General features: G+C 38.4%; 1 protein-coding gene across 2 annotated transcripts; it reads right to left on the minus strand.

Moving 5' to 3' along the window:
• Nucleotides 1–2,695: 2,695 nt before the first annotated feature.
• On the minus strand, nt 2,696–23,102 carry PGM2 (phosphoglucomutase 2). 2 transcript variants are annotated; one of them, XM_017804968.1, is made up of 15 exons: nt 22,965–23,053; nt 22,405–22,475; nt 18,183–18,350; nt 17,182–17,288; nt 16,750–16,834; nt 15,667–15,750; nt 14,654–14,847; nt 14,059–14,248; nt 13,273–13,370; nt 10,640–10,820; nt 10,433–10,526; nt 9,212–9,341; nt 6,485–6,674; nt 5,731–5,864; nt 2,696–4,972 (listed from the first exon to the last, which is right to left on the minus strand). In XM_017804968.1, exons 3-15 carry the CDS (start codon nt 18,267–18,269, stop codon nt 4,870–4,872), a joined length of 1,677 nt encoding a protein of 558 aa, XP_017660457.1. In that variant the 5' UTR covers nt 18,270–18,350; nt 22,405–22,475; nt 22,965–23,053; the 3' UTR covers nt 2,696–4,869. The 2 variants fall into 2 exon arrangements, with proteins under 2 accessions (XP_017660457.1, XP_017660449.1); XM_017804960.1 differs by lacking the exon at nt 22,405–22,475 and having other exon boundaries at nt 22,965–23,102.
• Nucleotides 23,103–24,495: the final 1,393 nt, after the last annotated feature.

A 24,495-nucleotide genomic window follows, 5' to 3' on the forward strand; every position in this document is an offset into this window, starting at 1 on the left:
TCAGGCTACCTCCCATGAAAGCTACCTAATCATCACCTTTCAGGCTACACTGGACAGCGTTCCTTCTCTCTCTGCTTTGTGATGAAACTGTTACTTAAGTAGGGGGGAAAATAATAATTTCTGGAACAAGAAAAGAACCAGAATGGGGGTTGTACATTCCAGTCCCTAAAAATTAAACACTTCTATGTGTTCCATGGACTGGTACACCCATATTCAAGTGAAAGTCTTGCACACCAGGCTTCCTAACAATTTCCGATTTTCTGAAGCAATAGATCTCTTTTTCTTCACAGGTTAGATTTTCTTTACAGTTAGCCTATTAACTAAAACATAGTACTATCACATTAATTTTTTCAGGCAGAGGAAGAAAATGTGCCTTCCACATCCTGCAAAAATTTTGTAAAAGAACACTAGTTTTTTTGTTTGTCCAGTCACATTCTGAAGAAATGCAAAGAAAACCCCTCCACTGCCTTTTGTACAGAACCTGAATATACAGGTTTATATGAGGCATGCTGTGAGAACATGTAGGCAATGAAGCCTCTTTTGTAGGCTAAGGAGCAGAGGCATCTACTCACTTGATCCCAGTTGGGGTAGGATTGTACATTAGTACAAATTTAGGCTGAATGTGCCTGGCCACAAGTGAGGGCAGAGCTTGGGCTGCTGTGACAGTGGATTCACCCTTTGAAGTACCACGAGGCAAACAGGAAGTTTTAAGTTTCCACCCAAGATGCTTTCAGAGTTCAGGTTGCTCCATAGTTGGGCAGCAGCTGAGCAGTAACATTTTTGGATTGTGAATTTGAATGCAGGCACTTACATTGAGCTTCAGTTGCATTATATGCCTCTGTGCTTTTCCCTCTGGATAACCCATAATGATGAATTTCTATTGCTGTTATATAAAACAGTCTTTTTTTTGTGACTTCTTTCATGTAAATCTGTTTAGTACCTTAATATGAGCTACTAATTGTTTTGCAGTGCCTTGACTTAAGTGAACTCTGGAGGAAGTTCTAAATTCTTATGCAATGACATTGTATCTCCACATGCTATTTATATATAGACCCTGATATTTCATAAAATTTGCATAACTGTTACTATAGCATGTTTGCCTACTGCATATGCTATAGGAATGCATGCCAGTGACATTAATTAGCGATTATCTTTGTAGACAAGAGGCTTTCTATGATCACTGATAACGAGTAAAGAGTCAAGAAAGAGTTGAGCTACAATTACAGATACTGCCTGCTGCTGTCTCTGTGGTTTTGAGCATTTCAGATTTCATGATTAATCCCATCTCCCCTTCGTTCCCATAAATACATTTAAAAATTACTTACCCCGATTGTGTGAGTATTTTAAGCTTTTCCTGTTGTTTGGAAGCTGCTGTTGCTATGCCATCATCTATATTACAGTTTATTTAGGTGAGTGTTAAGATACAACTGGAGAGTTTAATAGGCTCTTCTCATTGTGCACAGTGTTCTGATGGTGCGTGTCCTCATTTCAGTTACTGGGCAATTGCTATACTAAAGAGTAATGCTGGCTTCCACTTGGAAGTAGAGCAGAAATACTATCCTTGATGAATGTGTGTCTTATATAGTGCAAATAAGTACTGGGAAGGAAAGCAATTCAGCTTAATTATCTTTGATTAGTTTTATACCTGTGGGCAGAGAACAGTTTCATTAGTGATTATTTTTATTTACAATTAATTTTTAGATTTATGTATGGTATCCAGATGTCTTCAGCCACAGAATCCTAAATGTCTCCAAACTATGTTGTAAGGACTTAAGCTGGTGGTTAACAGATGTTAATTTAATATCATTTTAATGTTGCTATTCACAGAGACTGTTAATCAAGGATATAGGATTTGCTTATTGGTCATGTGTCAAAATAAAACCCACGACCACTGGAACTTTGAAAAGCAATAGTGAGGACGAAAATTTATTTACAGAAACTTTGTAGGTGAATTAACAAATTTAAGCACATACTTGAACAGTAGGAAAATAATTGCTTATATAATAAATCTTCTATAGTGAATTCCAGTTATCCTTGTATGATTTGTTGTATATATAGCAAAATTCTCAAATAAATCCTTCTGCAGCTCAATACTTGAGTATTATACAATACTTTTGCATAATATGCTGTGGATTAAGGAAGATTAAATATATTTACTCCTTCCAGCCAAACTGTTTCATAAAGTTTACTGAATAAAATAAAATTCAAGGATGAAACTGGGACTAGTCATCATCATGGCTAGGCTTTGGGAAGGACTCTACCCTAACTGGGACTAGTAAACAAATCAATAACCTTCAAGTGAAGGCTGTCAGTCTATCTTAAAGCATTAGTATATTTTTGGGGGGTTTTTTGGCAGAGTTTTAAGTACTGTGCTAATTCTTCTCAGTCTTGCCCCCTAGCCCCATAGGCATGTTCCCCTATAGGATCAAATGTTTACAGCTGTCAGTAAAATATGTGTCTTCATCTGTTATAAAAAAACAGGCTCATTTTATGTGCTTTTGGTAACTCAGGGATGCACCTTTCTCTAGGAGTTGCCAGGTATTCCCTTATATTTGAGTTCAGTCATTATAAGCATTCTTTATTCCAGTCATAGCAATTCTCATTTCTGGATAAAATACTAGTGCCTCTACTCCCAGTTCAAGGCTGCTTATTCACAGATTACATTTGTCTGGTTTTTTAATACCTGTCCTAGGACTAATAATCTCTAACCGGGCTTTTTTATCTTACACAACAGCTTGGCGGAGGAATTAGACCACTTATTCTGACTTGCAATACTGACTTCTCTCTTTGTTAGGCTCTTACTGCCTTTGTTTTGATTCTCTATTTCAGTCCTAGATCCTCTTTTTCTGATGCAAGACAATGCTAGTAAAGACTCTAGTAACAACAAGTTTCATTTTGTAATTCTGTAGTTTGTCGTAATTGTTCAAGCAGCTTGATAAACCACTGTGAGTTTGGTTTTTTTTGTCCCTCCTCCCCCCTGGCCTGAAGTTGTGAACTTCTGTTTGGAACAGAGCAGAGAGTGGAGCAAGGAAATGCCTTGACCTCTGAAGACAGAATGATAAAGATTGGGTTGTCATCCTGACTACATCTGTACTGTTTCTGAGGATGCTCTAAAGCCATCTTAAGGATGTCTCAGCATACATCACCCCTTTGCAAGTCCTGCTGCCAGACTTCTAAGACACTTCAGAATTCTCCAAATGCATCCATTCAGTGTCCAGCATACAATCTCTCATAGACTGTTCTGGGATGGTTATGAAGGTCCTTCTATCTTGCCTTATACCATATTCATGGAGCAACTGCTCCATAAGATCTTCCATATAACCTAAAAAAAAAAGGGTTCTCAGCCTGAAGACAATAAATCACAATTTTGCTGTACCAGTATCCAGTAGAGATAACCAGTTCAGGAGATCATTTAGGTGGAAGATGAGAGAGATATGAAGAGGTTACCTCTAAAAGGTCTAAATAAGGAGAGTAGAGAAGACAGTGACAATAGGGGCAGCATCATCATCATGGCCCTACCGTGAACATGTTAACAGAACCAGCCAGGCAGCCACCCATTCATCCCACTGTGTCTCCCCCTCCTCCTCTGAACCTGACATTGTGATAGACAGGCATGGACATTCAGTAGCATAGATGCCAGGTAGGTAGTGACAGACTGGTACCAAGTTGCAGTAACTGACTACCCAGACACCAAAAAGCCCATGGCCACCAGATAAAAATTGCTTGCTCCTTGAAGAACCAATTACATCTGCATTTAGGGTGAAAGAGGTGATTGTTGAATATGAATGGCATATGCATTCCTCCCATCATGATGCTGAAATATTACTTCAGCTTTCCAAAAGGTTGCCTTGCTGTACCCAGCTGCACAACTGCTGCAATCCTCAAGTTGTATTAAAAATAACAAGGAAAGAGAATTTGACTTCTGAGAGGATAATAAAGCTTAGAATTTTTCCATGTATAAAAAGTATGTAATTGTTACACTGATACCCAAATCAAGTACTGAAAGTGCAGAAACCCCCTGTATTAAAGTCAACTGGCAACCTCCAAATAACCTTCTTGGGCTCTGCAAGTGCAGATGAAAACATGCAATAAAATGGAAACTTCTGTTCTAAACTAGACACGCAGAGTTATGCACTAAGTCGTGGTGGCAAACAGTATGCCAGGCTCCAAAACTGGGGTATGCATTGAAATCATTATGCTTAGTTCAGAGAGGCAACAGAAGGGTGCTGTATGTAGATATACTATCTTAATAAGTATATATGGTATTAAAAGGTAGTTTAGTACACTTAGTATATCTAGCCCCAGATATGATATATAGTCAACAGCAAATATTTATTCAGCAAATTTGCTGAGAGTTTCTTGTTTATTTGGGCCAACATCCTCAAGAAGGATCACTACTTCTGAAACATCTGCCCCAAGTTTGTCAAGGTCTCACCACAAGCTTTCAGTACTTCCTGTTAACAAAAGAACTTGCTTTGCAAATCTAAACCTGGACAAAGTTGCAGTGTTATCAGATTATATATACACAAAAGAAATGAAAGTCCCCACAAAACAGGCTATGTTTCAGAAATTAGAATATTACTTATAATATTTAATTAAAACAAGTTTTGATTGAAATACATTTGCAGTCAACTTCTAGCTCATAAAGCTTTTAGTTCAACTGATTGGGTGTTTTTGGTCCTTTAAGGGTAAAGGTACTTTCCTTCCAAAATAAGATACTAGATCCAAAAGTACCCAAAATAACTCTTAATAAAAGCAGAATTCTTTTTAGTCTGAGCTCTCAGCTGTTTGGTCCTAAAAATCCTTAATATCTTAAATAATGCACTTCTAATGCTGCAAAAACCAATTAAGGTACTAAACTTGGCTATTTTACTCAGTCTTTCGTTGAAGTTTATTTTTTTCTGGTTGAAAGAAGTGTTTTTCAAGAGCGTTGACCAGTTCATCTAGTTCCTTCTTCAGCTGCTCAACATCACTGGGAAAAAAACAAACACACAGACATGGAAAACAGTGTCACAAGTGGAGAAGCTAAAAAGCACATTTTCAGTCTGAGGAATTTTTAAGTCTGTTGCATTGTTTTAGACAAATATTTTCTATTAATGCTAAAAGTATATAGACTTGATCTCTTATGGTAATGCACTGATGTTCGCTTCCAACTGATGTGGGTGAACAAACCCACAATACAATCTAAAGTAGAACAGGCAATTGGAGTTCAGAAGATCTTCTATTACTAAATGTATATGATTAGAAGTGTAACTTTTATACTTGTAACAGTATATTTAGATGAATTTTCTTCTATGAGAAAGTGTTATTTTCATTATGTAAGTTAATAATTACTTATCTTTAAGACTACATGATTCCAAGACTATAAGTCAAGGCTACAATTACTAAACATAAAATGGTTTGAAATATATTAGAACACTGTATATGGTTATATAATTTTAAAGCAACCATGTGTGTGAAAAGAGGGTGAAAATATTTACTTTCATTTAAGGCAGGATGGTTTTCCTGATATTATTTTTACTGAATGTGAAAGTGAGTTCAAAGGAATTTCAGTGACAACACAAATGCATCAACAAATTTTGCAGAGTTGAAGCTTTATACAAATAAATTCACTAAAATAATGACTTCAGTAATATTATTTGATTGTAGAAAGCCCCTGTTCCACTAAAACAATACCAAAAATCCACACAGCCTCTATTACACCAAATTTACTGCTGTAAGTGACCATACCTGTTTCCAGGAGGTGCACAAAGTTCAGAATAGTATTTGATCTTTGGTTCTGTCCCACTGGTTCTCATTGTGGCCACTCCTCCATTAGCAAAAGTGAATGTTATCATTTGGCTACTTTTACTAGTAGGAAGTATCTAGAAATATTAAGAATATTTATTTTAGAAGCTTGGAAAGAGACTATCTATAAACCCATGACTTAATGTTACATCATATAACAAAAAGATCAGCGCAAATTAAGTTTAGTTCTGTTTTCTTCATCATTGTGGTCTTGAGACCACAATGACAGCCTTGTGCTCCACCTAGAATCTGGTAGCAGTACATCACTGCTAGGTAGCTCATTTCAAGTCTAGTCAACATTTTTACTGTGAATAGAAATTGCTCTGTGATGGCATTTCCCAGGAGGAAAAGAAACAGAGGTTGTGGAAAACTAAAGAATCCAAAGCCTCATCTCAGTAGACAGTTTAACTTACACTCACAAGATGATAATGCAAAATTGCTGTAGCAAGACAGCAAGATCCTCCTACCACCCTTTACAGGCTGTCATCTTGGAGAGAAAAACCACCACAAAACCAAACAAAAAACCCCAACACCACCCCCACTTCATTTCCTCTCACCAAGGAAAACAATCATCCCCAATCTGTTATTTTATGACTCAGTATGTAAAATAATGTTCAGAGTGTTTCTCCGTAGAATTTTTTATGTATGTGTATATACATACACATATGATTTATATGTAATTTAGAAAGATACTTACAGCCTTTTGATCTGGCTGGCTGCTGTCATACCCAGTAGTTAGATCCCTTATTCCGGAAACTTTAAATCTACCGCAAGATTTTGGGTATGTGTTTTTTCCATCAAAATTCCTAAGGTTGTCAAAAAGCTGTTGAATAACTTTAGGATCGTGGCAGATGAAATATGAAGCTTTGGTAATATGGAAGCCATATCTGTGAAGATACAATATTCATGAATTAAAGAAGCAATGTTTTTCTTGCAGGTGTACACCAAACTCATCATATAACCTTCCATAAAGCAAGACTCTATGCTCATGGTCAACCAACTGTAGCATCAGTTCCTCACCTTACAGTTTTAAGGCCTCAAGAGCTTAATTGTCCTATTTTACATACTTTAAAGAAAGTTCTGTGCAGATGCCTTTTCCTGTTAATGATTAAAACTGAGAAAGTTAACTGCAAAATCAGAAAAAAAAAAAAAGATACCATTATTGCCTTGAAGAGCTCTAACAACCATAGGAAGAGATTACATCTAAATAGCTTCTTTGACTGGATTTCAGCTAACCTTTTCTAAGTAAAACAAATTTTAGGCTGTTTTTTTCAATCACACATCAATAAAGTGTTTCTAACAAAACTGAACTGTTCTGAATGCTGCCTCTTTACGTTACCTGTTTGATGCCAGGTAATGTGATGCAGAATCTGCATCACAGACAAATGACCTGCTAAAACTGACTTTTCAAAACAGCATGTTGTTGAAAAACATAAAAGCCTCAACTGGTTAAGTGAGCTCTTGCTACAGGTCAAGACTTGATAAAGATCCTTGATGCCAGTGAAAATCTGAAGGGCAGAATCTTTTGTTAGTACTGGGATGTTCACTCTAGAAACCCAAAAGATTCCTTAAACAGGGTCATGTTTATACCTAAATGGACATCTTGAAGGTTAGTAGTAGTTAAATCAGTCTTGAGAATTCAGCAAGGGAATTAACAAAACCTATCTTGTAACTGAAAAAAGTGATAAGCCAACTAGGACTGTGTCCTTTTCCTGATCTGCATTTATTTCTTTGAGAACAGATCCCCATTCTATATTTTCAAAATGCAGAGTAGAGTTTCTTCTGCTTTAACAGCAACTCACAAAGAAAATCTGACAAAAAATAAAGTAGTAAGAAGTAGAAAACTGCCAACTCCATACTAGCCACAAACAAATTTAAATCACACAGAAAACGATCCCCCCAAAAAACAAGAATCTTCCTTCCAGTTCTAGTTATCAAGCATCAATTTAACAGTGCAGATCCCTGTATCTGCAGCTTTTCCACAGAGTGACTATGTGCAGTGACATCTTACAGACTGCTTCTATGCTAAAGAAGCTCTGACTTTTAGAGTCCTCTTCAGTGGCTATGTACACACCAGTACTGTGGCACAGCTCAATTCCACCCAGTTAAATATTCTGAGGGCAACCTGAAGCAGGTGTTTACTGAATTAGTATATTAAAAATATAACAAAAAAGCCCAAGCTGGAGAAGGATAATTCTTTGAACAGGAACTTCCAGCTACTAGTAATAAAGGGAATTCTCATGTCAAATGCTATATTTGCAGCTCTAAGCATGAATTCCTCTTCCATGCTCTTATATTACCATTTCTTAAACCCACCTAAACTTCTGCTATCTACAATAGCTGATAAATCCCACAATTTATTTATGCAGCGTAAGCAAGTCATTGCCACTTGATTTCTTCTTAAAGAGTGGATCAAACGAGCATGGCTGGTGCTGTACGCAAATGAGAACTCTAAGGATTGGTAGAACAAGCAGCAGCAAAGCTGGAGTTTTCCACAAGTCTCTTTGCAGGTTCCACCGCTCCTTTGTTAGTGTCTGAGAGACATGAAGAAGTGGACAGTATCAGCTAGTCTGTGCTGCTCCCTCCTTTACAACAAACAACCCAAAACCTCCACAAAATCCACTCCCTGCCCTATGAAAGCCAGTAGCCATCTTTGCTATTATTTCTTTGAACACATTAAACAAGAACAAAAGAAAAGTAGTACCTCATATTAAAGGCTCTCAGAGGGGATACCCAGCTGTAAATAGCCAAGAGTTATGGCCAGTCACAGCATTTCTAAATAACCAGCTCAGATCTCAGTAATCAGAAGCAGAAGGAACAACCAAAATCCAACAACATAAACTATCCATCAAAAAAAGACAGAATAATATCATAAAAAGCCTAAATTTAGAGCCAACTAGAATTAATTTAATCACAAGTAGCCCTGCAAGGACAAAAGCAAGCTGGCTTCTATGAGCAGCATAAATATGCCAGAGCTACTTAGACCCATTCTACCATCAACATTTTTGTGCATCTGGCTCATTTAAGCAGTAAGAAGTACTATGGTCTCTAAAACACAGCAATACTGCTGGCCAAAAAACTGCCCAATCTTCTGTAAAAAGACACAGAATTTCCCAAAAGGGAAAAACCTTTCGGACAAGCAAATAAAAGCAAGCAAAAAATCTCATTAACTAATAGGGAATTAGTAAGGGAGTATTATTATTTTTAACATATCTTAAAATGACACAAAACAAAGTCATAAACATATTCATGCCCATGAGGCAGGAGCACTTTCTGGAAGACTACTATTAGCACAGAATTGTGTTAATAGTACAATAACCCACATTTTAATTCTTCATATACGAGAGGGTGCTACTGAGTCCCTATTAACCCCAGCATGTGAAATGAAGAAATCTGAAGATTAAACAATTATAATTGAACTCACTCATCATAGACAGCTTTCAGCTGCTGAGTCAAAGACAAATTCCTGGTTGCCAAAAAGCTAGCCATCTCCGCAGTTATAACGGCAGCACTGACACCATCTTTGTCCAGAACAGCAGGACAGCACATATATCCTAAACAAAGAACATAATATATAACATTTTGACATATTTTGACACAATTTTAAAATGAAATAAGATAAAATGAGGGGGGTGCGGTGTGGGGTGGTTAATCAAACCAACATTTTTTTAAAGGACAAATGCACATTACCATAGTACAGACATTTTAGAGTTAAAATGAAAATAGAAAAATTTTATCTTCTAATCAGTGTTAATTTTGATAAGCAAGGTATATAATGGAATTTCAAGACAGATATTTGCATCATATCAGTGCCAGATGCTCCCAAGTGCTTATGGAGCTCTCCTGAAAGAGAAATGCCACACTGCAGGAATGATGCAAGTACTTTGTCTCAAATGTGATTCCCCTACATGGTACCGTAAGGTAACACTGATAATGATCTGTGAAATTAGTCACATTTTCTCTGGTTTTCAGGTATTGAGATACTTAAGAAATAGCTTTACAATTTCCTGCTCACAAATTCATAGCTTTTGTTCATGGCTTCCATTGATGGCTTTCCAGTTTACAAATATAATTTAAGGGAATTTTTATTCACATTTAAACTTAGCTTAAAACTGTCAGGTAAACAAACAAATTCAAGTCTGAAAAATGCAGTTTCTTTTTTTAAATAGCTTATGCATAATTTGCAGTCCAAGTCTACACAGTCATGCTACTGAAGATACATACACTTAGCTCACATCAAACTTTGTTCTAAGCAGAGATACAAAGGATTAAAACCAGTATTATCAATCAGCCAAATGGATGATTATCTGTTACTCACTGGAAATACACCCATTATGTTGAGGGCACCCTTATGTTGCCATCTTTACCTTTTTTTTTTTTAAAAAAAACCTTTATCCTTCTTTACAGTGGGGGTAACAGAGCACCAGCACAGGTTGCCCAGAGAGGTTGTGGAGTCTCCTTCCCTGGAGGTATTCAAGAACCATGAGGACATAAGCCAGGGGACCCTGCTTGAGCAGGGAGGTTGGACCACATGACCTCCAGCAATCCCTTCCAACCTTACCCATTCTGTGATTCTATCACTTTTTGCAGTAGTTCTGCTTTCACCATTTCGCAGGACATGGAAACATAATATTCTGTTTCTTACCTATAGCCTCCTCAAATGCAAAAAGAACAGCTTTTCCCTGGTCCATGAGCTGTTTGGCACGGTTGCCCATCCACTTGAAACCTGTCAGTGTTTCCTGCAGCAGTGAGGAGAAATAGAAAGCATTAAAAAGCAATGTTTTAAAAAGATCTGACACTGTGTAAGAAAACAAATTAAAGAACATGGAACAATATGTAATATGTTGCTTACCTCAAAGTGAAAACCTTCCTTTAATGCAATTGCTCTCAGAATTTTGGAAGAAACAGTACTGGATAACATGTAGACATCTTTAATGGCACGAGTATCCCTATTGTTATTTTTCCAGCACGTGAAGATCCACCAGCCTAAAAGAGCTCCCAGCTCATTTCCAGAAAACACTTTCCATTCACCACTAGAGAGGAAAAAAATAATAGCAAATACATGATTTCAAAGGATAATACTGGAGGGAAAAAAAAAATTGGTTCTTCTACACATTAATATTAAGAAATAAACCACTGCCTCTGAATTCCAAGTAACAGTAACAAGATAGTGAATGTTAATTGTGAACAAACAAAAAAATTCCTCTCTCCCCCCCCAAACATTCTGAAATGGTTACCTTCCTCCTCCATCATATGTACAAACTTTTGAGCTTATCAAAAGATGAAACAGTGATATTTCCAGCATATTTTAAGTAAAACAAAAATATTCCGCAGAAAAATTATAGATCAGTGATTAAGACAAGCACAAAGATACAAAAATACAATTCTCAAGTAGTCAGTATTTTAGTCGACCCCATGACAAATACTTTTTATTTAATCCCAAATACATAAATTGGTCACTGAGAAGATTGGAAAAAAAAACTCAAATGGGTAAAAAAAGATTAATATGGATGTGTTGCTAGAACATAAAACAACCTCAAGAAAAAAGGGAAAGACAAATGTGAAAATTGTCCAAAAATTCTCAGTCATAAAAGGGGACAAATACACTACCAAACAGACAAAATCAAGACCTACAGAAACAGTACCTGTTGTGAAAGAGAAGCAGATTCAGTCTCCTGCATTTATTGATGCCAACATGCACAAAGCAATGCACAGCGGCAACTTAGTGTAAGAGCGCTGAGAGAGTGTGCTCTAGCAGGAGTTTCTGTCAAAGAAGAAGTACAGATACTGTAGAAGCCTATATTAATATTTGATTAGTGTATGAACAGCTACAGCAGGAGTCTGAGAGGACACAGGACTGAAAGTCAGGAGACAACTTAAGACTGACTAAACAACGAGCACATAGGTAGGAGAATGAGAGCACCATGCTCTCACTGGTGATAAATATGATAAACTAACACCTCTCTCTTCAATCTTCTGATAGCTCTAAGTTTTTAGACAAAAATCAGGAGTGATTTTGCATTCTTGCTTTAACCTATCATAACTAGCACAAACTGAAGCTTTTTTATGCCTTTTCCTCAATGCTGCATTGCCAACTGGGGCTGGCACAGACCAAAACCATTAAAATAAGGATATCTCAGCTAATACTGCCCAAGATACTGCAGAAAGTGCCAACTAGCTCATTCTTCTTCTGAAGACAGAGAAGCCTCCTTAGTTCATGGTGCGAGGTTAATAAGTTTAAAAGTACCTCAAAACCCTAAAGAAAACCCTGCCATTTTTGAAGTTGCTACAAAACAGAAAGAGATTATCTGGTGAGTAAAACAACTACTTGCACAGCCTCCTTTTAATGGGGTTTTGGAATTTGTCTAACAGATACAGATTCAACTGCTTGCATCATCCACAATCACTGAGGACATCTAGCAGGTGCCCATCTCATCCCTTGGGTACCAAAGATTGTTACCATAATTTTATATCCCTCTTCTGGCTCTTATGCACAGGGAATTTATATATACTATTTCTCCTTCTGCCCTAGCAAAAGATTTTTTTTCTGCTCCTCTCTGAGCTGGAAACCTTGAAGCTTACTTTTATTAAAGATTTATGGTTTCTAACCGCTCAGATTAGTTTCTGCTTTATCAAGGTAGATGCAGGAGAAACACTACTATTTGTAGAAATTATACCAAGTGCAGAACTTCAGCTTGTTCTCATTCATCACATATAACCACAATACAGAAATGCAAACCATTGTAAAAGTACAGGATATCGGGAGGCATGAAATAAGGGGATGGCCATATTGAGTCAGAACTATAGATTACACTCCATGAATATGGTTAAGCAAGTTTACCTTTTGTGATCCCATTCTTTGATAGGGTATACACAGATAAATAATCCATGTATAGTTGGTTCTTGAAGGGTAGAGTACAAATAACTACACCGAGAAGTACTAAACAGTGACAAACCTTAAGGTGAAATTCAGATATGTAACATTATGGAAAGAAGTGGGGAACTGAGCAAGAGAGGCACAAATCATCTAATGATTAGTAAAATGACTGGTTTAACAGTATTTGAGAAAGAAGGAACTCATACTAAAGAACAGAGATGATCAGAGAACTATAAGGATTCTCCTGAATATCCAAGTTATTTAATAAACATAGTATGAAAGAATGCTCATCAGCCTTACGTGAAAAAGTTTTAACTGAAAAACTACCTTTAAAAAGGTACAGCACAATCACAACAACTCACATGCTTCTGTGCATGTCTCAAGTACAGCAATGTCAAGTATTTATTCAGGCTTCTGTACAGTGTCTAGTATTAATCCCTATTTCATGTCCTGCCCCCAATGTGGTCTGCTTCATATAGTCCTCTCACATTTCTGTTTTTTCAGTCCAAAAGTGACTATTGTGACTATTCTTCCTTTGCAATACAGGAAGTAAGAATTTTCCAAATCAGTAAAAAATGTGAATGGCTTGCACTTCTTTATTACCATACCTCTCTTGTTTCTCTGCCACAGCAAGTCGATCAGCATCAGGATCATTTGCTAAAATGATTCTTGCCCCATCTTTTTCAGCCAAAGCAAAAGACAATGTCTGGAAAAGTGGCAAGCAAGACCAGATAAGCATTAATATTCCCAAATAATATTTTCACTTTCATTATACGTTTTAAATAATTTTCCGAATTTATTTAATCTCACCCAAAATCATTATGTGTCTCTGAAAAACCTAAAAACTTCAAGCCTGGCAGCAGTAGAACACAATCAAGATATTTAACTTTACCTATATCATTCTAATTCTGTAGCCTGAACTAAAAGCTACTTAGATTCAGTGGGATCCTTCAATAACAAAGTGTAGCAAAAGTAGTAGCAGAAATTCTAACCACCTGTCTGGGCTTCTCTTGCCCCCTCCTGGTGTTGTGTCAGAAATTAGTCCTTGTATTTCAGATGTAAATTGTACAAATCTTTCAAAACCAACTGAGAAGATTATTTTATTATTTTATTTTTTTTAAATTAATTATCACTTTGTTTTGTGTGCAGATGCTGCCCCTTCTGTTAGAGTACAGAACAAGGTAGTTGAAAGTTATACCTAATTACTACCTGACTGTTTCAAATAGCTGTATCAATGAAAGGATACCAGCTAACTCTTCATTAAATGTAAGGCTATGAAAACAGAAACAAAAGAGAACCTTCAACCAATATCTATAGCTGTGACTTCTGGCAAAAAGGAAAGATATTGAAAGACTTTGCAACTAATTATAAAAAAAACCCCACAACCTATTTACCAGAACACCTTTTCCTTCTTCAGGATTTGGATACTTCACTGTAGGAAAGTCTGGATCAGGATCTTTCTGCTCCGGAACAGCAAAAGGAGGGCTAAGGTCAAATGCCTTGAAGGCCAACTGCACAAATTTATGACCCACGCCATGCACAGAAGTATGAACAAATTTCAGGTTTGTTTCCTTGTTTATATTCCTGAAATAAAACAGGTTAACAGTAAACTTGGATATGGAAGAATGTTCTGCACAAAACTGACTATATTCAGGAACAGATACAACTCAGTATTCTGTATCATAGGAGACATTTAATTCCAATTCTGAAAAAGCAGCACAATTTCTCACATAGCCCCAGCTTTCTAGTAATTCTGACTTTGGTTTTTTTCACTTACTTTGCTGGGTTAGACGTCTGCCAGGCCAGCAGATGGCACCGGCTTGCTACAGCATCACAGCTGCCAGTGCTACCACAAAAGATGACAAGAAGGCACAGGCAGAACTGGGTCATGGCAGGATTGTGGCCACCCTCATTTCCACCAATTTAAACTGCCCTGCTGACATACTAGATGGAATACTCTGTATTCTTAAAGGAATTAACACCAGTCACCTGTAAAAGCACTGTTTCTGTATGTCTTTGAAATACTCCTTATTGACTGTGGCGTATGGATCATGAAGTAGCGGGCTGCTGTCAATCAGTTTGTCATCCCAAACCTGAGGCCATGGTTCTTGATTCTCCTCAATAGCCTGAGAAATTCCCTTGTCGTGAGGGGAAATGATCTGAGCACCATTCTCCCAGTAAACCTAAATAATAAATAGGGTGAGTATTTGATCATTAATATTATAAGACAGTTTTGTTACTCTTTTTGTTGGTTAAAGTGCACTACATTCAGTAGAGTATTACAATAAATTGGGCTTAGGTATACCCAGAATATTCCCCTGTTCATATTCTTAGTGTTTCTTCTCCCATCCCATTTTTGTTCTATAAAAAAAAGCTGGCTTATTTTATCTTAGATATAAAGATCCATAATGAAATCCAAAACAAGAGCCAGTAATTTACTGAGAAAAAAATCCATTTTTGTATTTTGGAAACAGTTTGTATATGACTAGCCCAGATATGTAATGACTGGTGGGCAGGTAATTCAGATATGTTTTTTCAGTGGAAAGCAGATTTCTTTCATAGAAAAAACTTACACCGATAACTGTATCACTTAGCAAAAGAAAAATATACTACAAAAAATTAATGGAATTTATTTAAAATGTTTTGTACAAGCAACTAACTCATTAGGCTTTACATATTTTGAATTTTCTGGGTTTGTATAACTAAGGAGACCTTTTAAATTCATGAACTAGAGAAATAATTAATGCTTTTGAAAAGGAGCCAATATTTTAAAGTGTTCCAAATATGCAATAGCATTACTTCCCGGTTTCTAGAGCAAAGATTTTAATTATGATATTAGTATAATATGCCACTAGCTTTAAATAAATACACCTATAAGAGATCAGACTAGCAATTAATTTAGTCTATACCATGATAGGAACTATATACAATAGCATTAGTCTCTCTACATGAAAAAAAAAAAAGGTTTGAAAAGAGCCAGAAAGCAGATCACATAGGGATACCTTGTAACCATTGTCTTGTTTTGGATTATGGGAAGCTGTAACCATAATTCCAGCACAAAGCTTCAGATGAGTTACTGTATATGGCTGTAAAAAGAGAAAGTTATCTGAAGTGGAATGTGCAACTTACTATATAATATTATTTATTCTCATGCATACATAATACTTCCATACTTCTGAATGAAAAGAAAACCAGGATGTAATTCTACACACCGACTTCCTAAAGCAAAAGATAAGTAGCACTTGCTCCACTAACCCCATGTGGCACAACTTTAGTCCTTGCTTTTTCTTGTGCATTTTTCCATTTGTATGTTCTTAGTATTGTTTCAGATGCTTTGTGAATGTCTAGAGCAGCATATTTATAGAAGGAAGCCAAATGCATGTGTTGCCTACTGTAGAATGACCTGAGGTACCCAAAGTCATAGGGGGTGCCAAGTCAGCTGGGGTAATGACAGAAGTCCATGGGGGGCAGAGAACTACAACTCAAGCAGTCTCATCCATACTATCTTCTGAGAGCAGCCTGTGGAGCAACTAACTCCATTGTCATTCAGAAGAGAATTTTTGGAGAGAGCTCTTATAAACTAGCCCAAAACAGATGGAGTGAATTAAAAATAAAGCATTATTTGTGACTACAGGTTCAACGTATGTTTACTCCTGGCTCTTTATTTAATAGTGAAATGCAATCAACTGCAGTTCTTGCAACACTGCTTTAAGCTGCACTATGAAGAATTAGACCCTAAATCTACAATAATCACAAAACTAAATTTGTGTGTATGTTTCAGACTTCAGAGTCCACAGCAATCTAGAAACAATGAGATGCCTCCTACAAGACAAGTCTGCCGGAAAGCAGGAATGAATAGAAATGCATCCCACTGTCACTGACATTCCACATTCTCCTTTCTCTTGCTATGGATTTTGTAAACTAAACATAGCTAAATAAGCACAAGACTAACTGCAGGAAGAACTTAAAAAGTAAAAAGTGTTTTATCTAGTTATTCTTACTGTAAGTAATGCAAACTACCTGACAGAATTTATGTGTATATAAAGAAGATATAGTATATAAAAAGATATAATAGGAAAACCTACCACAAAGGGAGTTGGTATTATATCAGAGAACAGATAAACTGGAACTCCTTGACTGATGAAGGTATTGGCAGCAAGTCTTGCAAACCTAAACAGGAAGAAAAGATGCCTAGGGAATATATTCATTTTCTCATCGATTAGTGACCTAGAATTCACAGCTTTCCCTCCCACCCCCATCCAATTAAAAATTCCAAAACCCGACAACAAACAAAACTACACATCAAATATATCTCAATTATTACACAGACCCATTTTAAATGTGTTTCCTCACTGTTCTCAATAGACAAAGCACAACTCTTAAGGACTGCTTTGGCATTACCAGAATATTGTAAATACCTTAATTCACTCTACAGAAAGAAAATACAGTTGGAGTAGATATAAAACCATAATGGATCACATAAGGCATCTACAAAATACTGAAAACCTGAAAAGTACCTTTTGCTACTACCTCCGCTGGAAAGATGAGCACGAGCATCAAACCCAATCACAACTCCTCTCTTTTTCAGGTCACCGAAATTCTTCTCAAGGTATCTGCAAAATCCCTGAAAACAACATCAAATCTACCTCATTAACCCAATCTTAATAATTAATTTATCGTTGCATTAAGGTGATTGCTAAGATGCTGATGTCTTAGAAAGGTGAGTGAACACAGCATCTCACTGAACTGCTCTGGGATTCAGCTTGTCCACGACTAATAAACATCAAGAAATATCAGAAACCTTCAAATCAATATTGCAAACCTGGACAGCATTAAAGTACTTTTCAAAATATCAGAAGCAGCTCCGAAAAGGAACAGACAACATGATTAGTCTGAATTGCAAATTTTGAAAAGTCATTTATCTGTCTTAAGTCTCACATGAAGAAGAGAACAACTGGCCAGTGTTGTCATTTTTTTAACCAAATCTCACCCTTAATAACGACACATGTTTAGGACATGATACATCGCCATGCCAGGCTGCAGTAATTTAAGGTTCTGGTTTTTTTTAAGCTCTTCCCAAGTAGATCTGCTTTAGGATTTATGTACATATATACAGCTTCACTGCCTTTATGTAAATTTATGTCCAACACACACAAAGCTTAGCCAAATTTTGGTTACCTTTGGGGTTTTTTGTAGTTGTTACATCAGTACTGTTACACTTGAGCTTAACTACAGCCCTGTATAAATTAAATTGCAAATTAAATACAGAAAATAACTTTTAATGGTTTAATAGCTTCTCTCTGCTTGTTTTCAGAAATCAGTACTCACTTAATAATTACCAATTAAATTACTTCTGAAAACCAGAAGAATAGTAAAAAAACTTGCACAAATAAATAGTTGTACTTACAGTAAAAAACTGTAAAAAACTTGTAGAATACTGGTTTTGCTTGTCATTAATGAGAGGTCTTCCATTTGTATATACAACCAGTTAAGTGAGATAAAGTGCTGAACACAATACCTGGGTTGTCTGGATAATAGTCAAGTCATTCATGTGGGAAATCCCTGCTCCCATGGCAGCTCTGAGCCCTGCTGTGCCGAACTCCATTCGTGAGCCAAAGTATTTCTGCAGTTCTCCAGCATTTCCTTCTGCAAGCAGTTGCTTCACGATTGCATAAGTTTTTGGATTCTGTAGATACAAAATTCATATATTCTAAAAAAGGTTTTGTTTGTCTGTCTAAACAGAATTGGCTTTCAGTCCCGGTCTCTGTATGGGGTTATTTCAGTATCAAAACATGGCACACCATCTCAAGAATACCAGAACTCCTGCTACATCTTCTTAATTTTAAATCAGTACAACCTCAAGTATTACTTATTTTAGATTTATCTCCTTAAGTGAACATGCTGCCTTGACAGCAGTGTATATATCACATTTTGGGATGTTAAAAGATTTCCAAGATGTCTGTTTTAATGTTTTCTGTTTTTACAAACAAAACAAACAAAAAGAGCGCACTTTTACAGTTCTGAAAATTTTTGTCATTACAACACAAGAACTCTTCTAAACATTTAGGAAAGTAGGTTAAGCTGATTATTAAGAAATATTTGTTACTTCCATAGCACTATATGTAGAGTTTGGAAAAAATAAAATCATAACCTTGTCCCAAGACTAGCTAACACCAGGGGCAGCAGCAAAACTAAGCAGACTGGTCAGAAGATAAAGATGACAATTTCCAACATATTTGCAGGTAATGCTTGGGATGAAAGCCTAGCATCTGCAGCCAAATTCTTAAACAAAATTACTCCAGGGTGGCAACGAAAGGGCTGTATTAGACAGCTTGTGAACAGTGAAGAGTTTCTAACTTTCACTGCTTTTCTTGGTATATTGCTTCTATATACTTTATACCACTACCAATTCTCTTTGTTTCCAGACTTAGGGAATTAGTAAAGTCCTGTGTGCTCCAACTTCTCAATCTTAATAACATGAGATTTGTGAACTTTAATATTTGATTTCTTGAGAACTGATGAGCCAAGAGGACAGTGGCACACTCCTGGCAACAGGGTTATCTGGAGAGGGGGGAGGTCAGTCACTGCATGAGTACACACACTTTACACTGGATTATAATTTCTTATACAAAGATTATAATTTCCAAAGGCACACAAGCTTTGATTTCTAGGCAATCAAATGACCTCATAAAAGTCACAGACTTTACTATATCCTGGATGACCTAGGTACGCTTACAGCATGGGAAGGCATATTATCCCAGGCAAAAAGAAAAAAAAAACCTAAATGCTGAAACTTATATTTTCTGCAGCTTCAGAAAATACTGCAGAACACACACAGTAGTAGGCATGTGAGCGAGCTTGCACATAAAGGTGTAAGCATTCTTCACATCAAACTGAGACCAGAGTCAGGATGTTCTAATCACTGACCTGTGCACCCCTGCTGCAGGACAAACAACATAGTTTAAATAAACACTTAAAAAGCTAAAGAGCCCTTGGTGCTAATGAGCAAACTACTTAATGCAGAATAAGCTAAAGAATAATAAAAAAAAAATCCAGTTTCTTGAGTACAATAAGCAATTAGGTAGCCCAGAATTACTGATTTCCAGTTTAAGAATTAGGAATTTACCAGTCCAAGAATGTTGTAATTGACAACCTCCTTGTAGAAGGCTCAACATCATTATTATTACTGAATAATTATATTCCATAAGAATAAATATAATTCTATGTTATTATATAGGGCAGCATAACCATTCTGAGTTTAGGCTGTTTACAAATTGACCTCAATTTTTTGCTGCAACATCAGGCCTATGTTGCATAGGTAAGGCCTGAATGACACAGTTTGCACCAGGCTTTGTACACTGCCTAGTCACCTTTTTATTCCCCTGTATGAGCAGAGTCATCTCTGCATTGAAATGAGCATCTCTTTCAGTAGATACTGCACACACTTGTATAGATGTTTGACAGACTAAAAGTTGCAATGCCAATACAGAAGGACACCAGGAACATCCTGCAGCCCTCACAGCCAAAGAGGTTTTTGTTTGTTGTTGTTAGAGGAATTTCCCAGGTTTGATACCTGCTGTGAAACTAGAGGGTCCTCCAGTTTTTTAAGTCTGGTTAAATGATTGTACATGTCCAGGTGGCTGCCTGAGTCTTAAGATCTTGTTTCAGTCCATATCATTTGCTAGAGAAAACTCGATTGCATTAAGTTAGTTGTTTGGGTTGTTTCCCCCTCCCTGCCTCCACCCCCCACCAAGTCATGCTAAAAACCCAGCCCAAGTCTGTTCAATATAGCAGAAGGATTTTTCCAGAGTTACTGTTATAATTGTTTATGGCTATATTCTACTAAGAATATGCCTATTTTTTTTTGTGGAGAATGTTATGATGCCATTATATACAGCTAAGTAAAAAAATAAAATTAGTTTTGGCTTTTTCTTCTGCTTAAACAAACTCTTCACAGCATCTCTACTAAAGAAGGATCAAATTGTATCTGAAGGATAAAGTGCCGGGTTTCTCCTTTCTTATTGGTTCTCTCTGGTTACAATTTTTCTACTCTGAGATTACATCAGATGTGAGTATAGGAATACCAATTTCTGTGATACAGTGGCAGGTGATTTAATATTGAGTTAATATCTACTAGTGCAATTAGCTTGAACATCACCTGGTAACACTCGAGTTATTTACTTTAATCTACACTACAGGAAGGCCCAAAGAGGTATCATCAGCACAGGAGTCCTCACAAGGTTTCAGAGTAGAGGGAAAACTTCTGACTAAACAGATTTTATATTTACTAAAACTAGAAACTACCTTCTATTAATAATTTTATGATTGATAATAAAAAAATTAACAATATGCTACTACTGTAATGAATACAGTGATGAAAACAGCCTGGTAACAAGCACAGGAATTATCATTTAGGTAGAAACTTCCTCTTAGGTCAGTAGGACTGACCTAAGGACTGTCAGCCCTAAGGGCTTGCTCTTGCAAACTATTATTTTGTAAGAAACATGTTGCTTATCATCATTAAATATTAACCTATCTCTGCATGTCAAAAAGGAATCTTTTTTTTATATCAGAGTAAATGGACAAGGGTTATACCTGATCCTTCTGTTGCTCAATACGAACATGTAACAGGTCCCTGAGAAATTAAAATACATCATCATTTTTGAGCAATCAGCAATGGGTATTGTAAATGGGTCAATTATTACCAAGTCAAAGATGCAAGTGTTAACAAAGGGCTAACCTTTTAAAAGTAAAGATGCTGTAATGGACACTGCATTAGATTTCCAGAGGGCTTAACAAAATAATCAGAATAACCAGTTGAAAATTAAAGTATTACACAGAAGATAGAAATATACCTAGTATTAGTCAGGGAAGTTATACAAATAAGATGCCCTTTGAAATCACACTGCTTTCTCAAAATCAAATTAAATTAGGGGGAAAAAAAGACACAAAAGCTTATTGTCATTTGACGTGATACATTATCCATTCTGAAAGGAGGACTGGTTTGGCACAGCACTATCATCAATAAAACCAGAGCTGGCTAACTGATAGCTAAACAGTTAAATGATCTTTCATGAGGAATCACAATAAGCTTGAGGTACACCTAATGATGTCCTTTAGAACCTATAAAGAATACTAAATAAAGAATTATTATATGTTTTCACTGATAATCTTGAAAGTATGTGAACTGCACAAAGCTCTGGAGCATTGTACAGTGCCGAGTCCAAGGCAGACGCTTAAGTGACTGAAGTGGGGCAATGGCCAGTGTGTTCCAATACAGCCAAAATAACAAATTTTATGAATAGGGCCATAAAAGATGCAAATTAAACATACCAGCAGAGGCCTGCATCTGATTGGGAACTGCAGCAGCAAGCCACAACGTGAGCATTTCCAGAACACCCCTATGGCAAGATATTCCAATAGACATGTGGAAAATATAAATTATTTTACTTCTGCATATAGCGCTGTCAAGGCCAAATCTGAAGACAAAGATAAGTCTTAACAGAAGGGAAATAACGCATGCTAAAGTATTCCCAAGCAATATCAAAAAAAGGGAGAAAAACCATGAAACCAGACAATATTGAAGATTCAGGAGTTATTTCATTAACAGTGAGAATCACTAAGCACTGGATAACACCTGAAAACAGAGGATGGACAAATTCTGCATTTCCTAGTGCTTTTGAAGTGAGCCCACACGTCTTTTGGAATCAATATTTTAATTAACAAAAATTTGGACATACTAGGAGGTTTTTAACACAGACAACACTGCAATGTCTGCTGGCCTTTAATAATTTAAGTTTATCGGCTGCCCCTGCAATGGAAGCGGTTCGGATCAACACAGGCCCTTTCGAAAAAGACATTAAGTACAGCTGACAGCCAGTCAGAGGGACGATACTGAAAGACCAGCTGAGGGGGCTTCCAAATGTTAGCGGGGCTGCTGCGGCAGGTGACGGAGCCGCGGGGCCGGCCCCGCATCCTGACCTGCCCCGGCCCCGCATCCTGACCTGCCCCGGCCCCGCATCCTGACCTGCCCCGGCCCCGCATCCTGACCTGCGCCGGCCCCGCATCCTGACCTGCGCCAGTCCCGCCGCGGCCCTCGCTTCGGGGCGGGAGCTGTGGAGGGAGAGCACCCCCTGGTCAGAGCGCTCTGAGGGCAGAGTGAAAGGAGCCAACAAGTGCCTTGACCGCACTCGGCACAACGCAACAGCCGGGAATCACCCCGGAGTGCCTCCTGACCCTTTTCCAGCCTGAGCCCCCATCGCCGCCCCCGCGTGGAAGGGAAGCGCCCGCCGTCCCTTACCTTATCCCAGAGCAACCACTGCTCGGCCGCGCGGCGGAGCGCGGCATCCCCAGCAGAGCCCCGCGCTGCCATCCCGATCCCGATCCCAATCCCAACGCCGCCCGAGCCGCCGCCGCTCCACTCCTTCCCTCTTCCGGAGCACCCGCTCCGCCCGCCGGGGCCGTGCCGGGCCGCCCCACCTCCGCCCCGCCTGCCCGGGCCCGGCCGGGTCAGGGTCAGGGGCAGCGCCGGGGCCGTGCCGGGCCGCCCCACCTCCGCCCCGCCTGCCCGGGCCCGGCCGGGTCAGGGTCAGGGGCAGCGCCGGGGCCGTGCCGGGCCGCCCCGCCCCGCTCGCCCGTGGGTTAGAGCGGGGGATTTAATGATTAATCTGGTGAGGCGCGTCTCTGCATTTCTCCGGAACGCCCGGAGTGCGGTGAAAGGCTGCCCCGCCGCTGGCGGAGCTGCCTGGGGCAAGGGCAAGTGCCCCGCCACCGGGGGAGTCCCGAGCGGCTGCGGAGCGGCCCCTCGCCCCGGCCTCGCCCCGCATGGGGCGGAGCGGGAACGATCCCAAATAACGGCGGGAACGCTGCGGTGAACTGCCCAGCCGCCTCCTCCGCAGAGTGGCTGACTGAAGAAAATAATGCTGTTGTTAACTGTCACTTTTTACAGGCATTGGACGGAGGGTACTAAGATTTCTTTTTAAAGTCAGTATAAATGAGGGATGACCTCTGGAGAACTGTAATTTGGGATAAAGATTATAATAATGATAATAATAATGGCCAGTCTTCGCAAGCGAAGATTTGGGAAAGGTCATTAACCCTTCGAGCCTGCGCAGTGGATTTTTTAGGTGAGACCCAGCGTGCGCTGAACTGAGCCCACCCTTTAATCCTGAGGTTCATCTGCCGGGGCCGAGCAAGCTTGGACAGTGGCAATGAGGTCCCCAGGACGTAGGTTTGTTTAGAGTGACCTTCTCTTAGATGGATTGCCTTACAAGGCTGACTGAGGTCCCCAGGACGTAGGTTTGTTTAGAGTGACCTTCTCTTAGATGGATTGCCTTACAAGGCTGACGAGCTCCATCTGCCCGGGGGGCCGGGAATCGAACCCGGGTCGCAGCGGTGAGAGTCCTGCACCCTAACCACTAGACCACCAGAGGCCCCGATAAAGATTATAAGCAGATTACTCTGTATTTGTATTTTGCTTATGATAAAGATTATAAGCAAAATACAAATACAGAGTAATCTACTTTAGCTTTAAGCATTAGATGCACATGTGGTATCTTTATTTAATCTTTACTGTCTGCAATGTGATAGTATGGAAAGGACAAAACAAAGGACCCAAGAAAGGGTTTTAGCCACATCTGGTTTGACATCTTAACAACATCCTTCCCATAATAAACATATGAATAAATTATATTCACTTGGAGGCCAAAAGGGAAACAGCTGGAAGTTCAGGTTTCAGCTTTCCTCCTCTTCTGTCCCATACACTCCAGAACAAGCTGGAATTCTGCACAAGCCAAGCAGCATTGCAGGGGGCCTATTACATGAATTTTTTT

This window comes from Lepidothrix coronata, unplaced genomic scaffold (genome assembly GCF_001604755.1).
Source record: "Lepidothrix coronata isolate B3197 unplaced genomic scaffold, Lepidothrix_coronata-1.0 Scaffold0, whole genome shotgun sequence".
Classification (NCBI taxonomy): domain Eukaryota; kingdom Metazoa; phylum Chordata; class Aves; order Passeriformes; family Pipridae; genus Lepidothrix; species Lepidothrix coronata.

Coding starts and splice junctions, on each gene's coding strand:
- PGM2 (XM_017804960.1), bottom strand. CDS start 23,036: ATGGCAGCGCGGGGCTCTGCTGGGGATGCCGCGCTCCGCCGCGCGGCC. Junction 15,751..16,749: donor TAATACCAACTCCCTTTGTG/GTAGGTTTTCCT, acceptor CTCTTTTTACAG/CCATATACAGTAACTCATCT. Junction 9,342..10,432: donor TGCATTTGAGGAGGCTATAG/GTAAGAAACAGA, acceptor TTCTTTGTTTAG/GATATATGTGCTGTCCTGCT.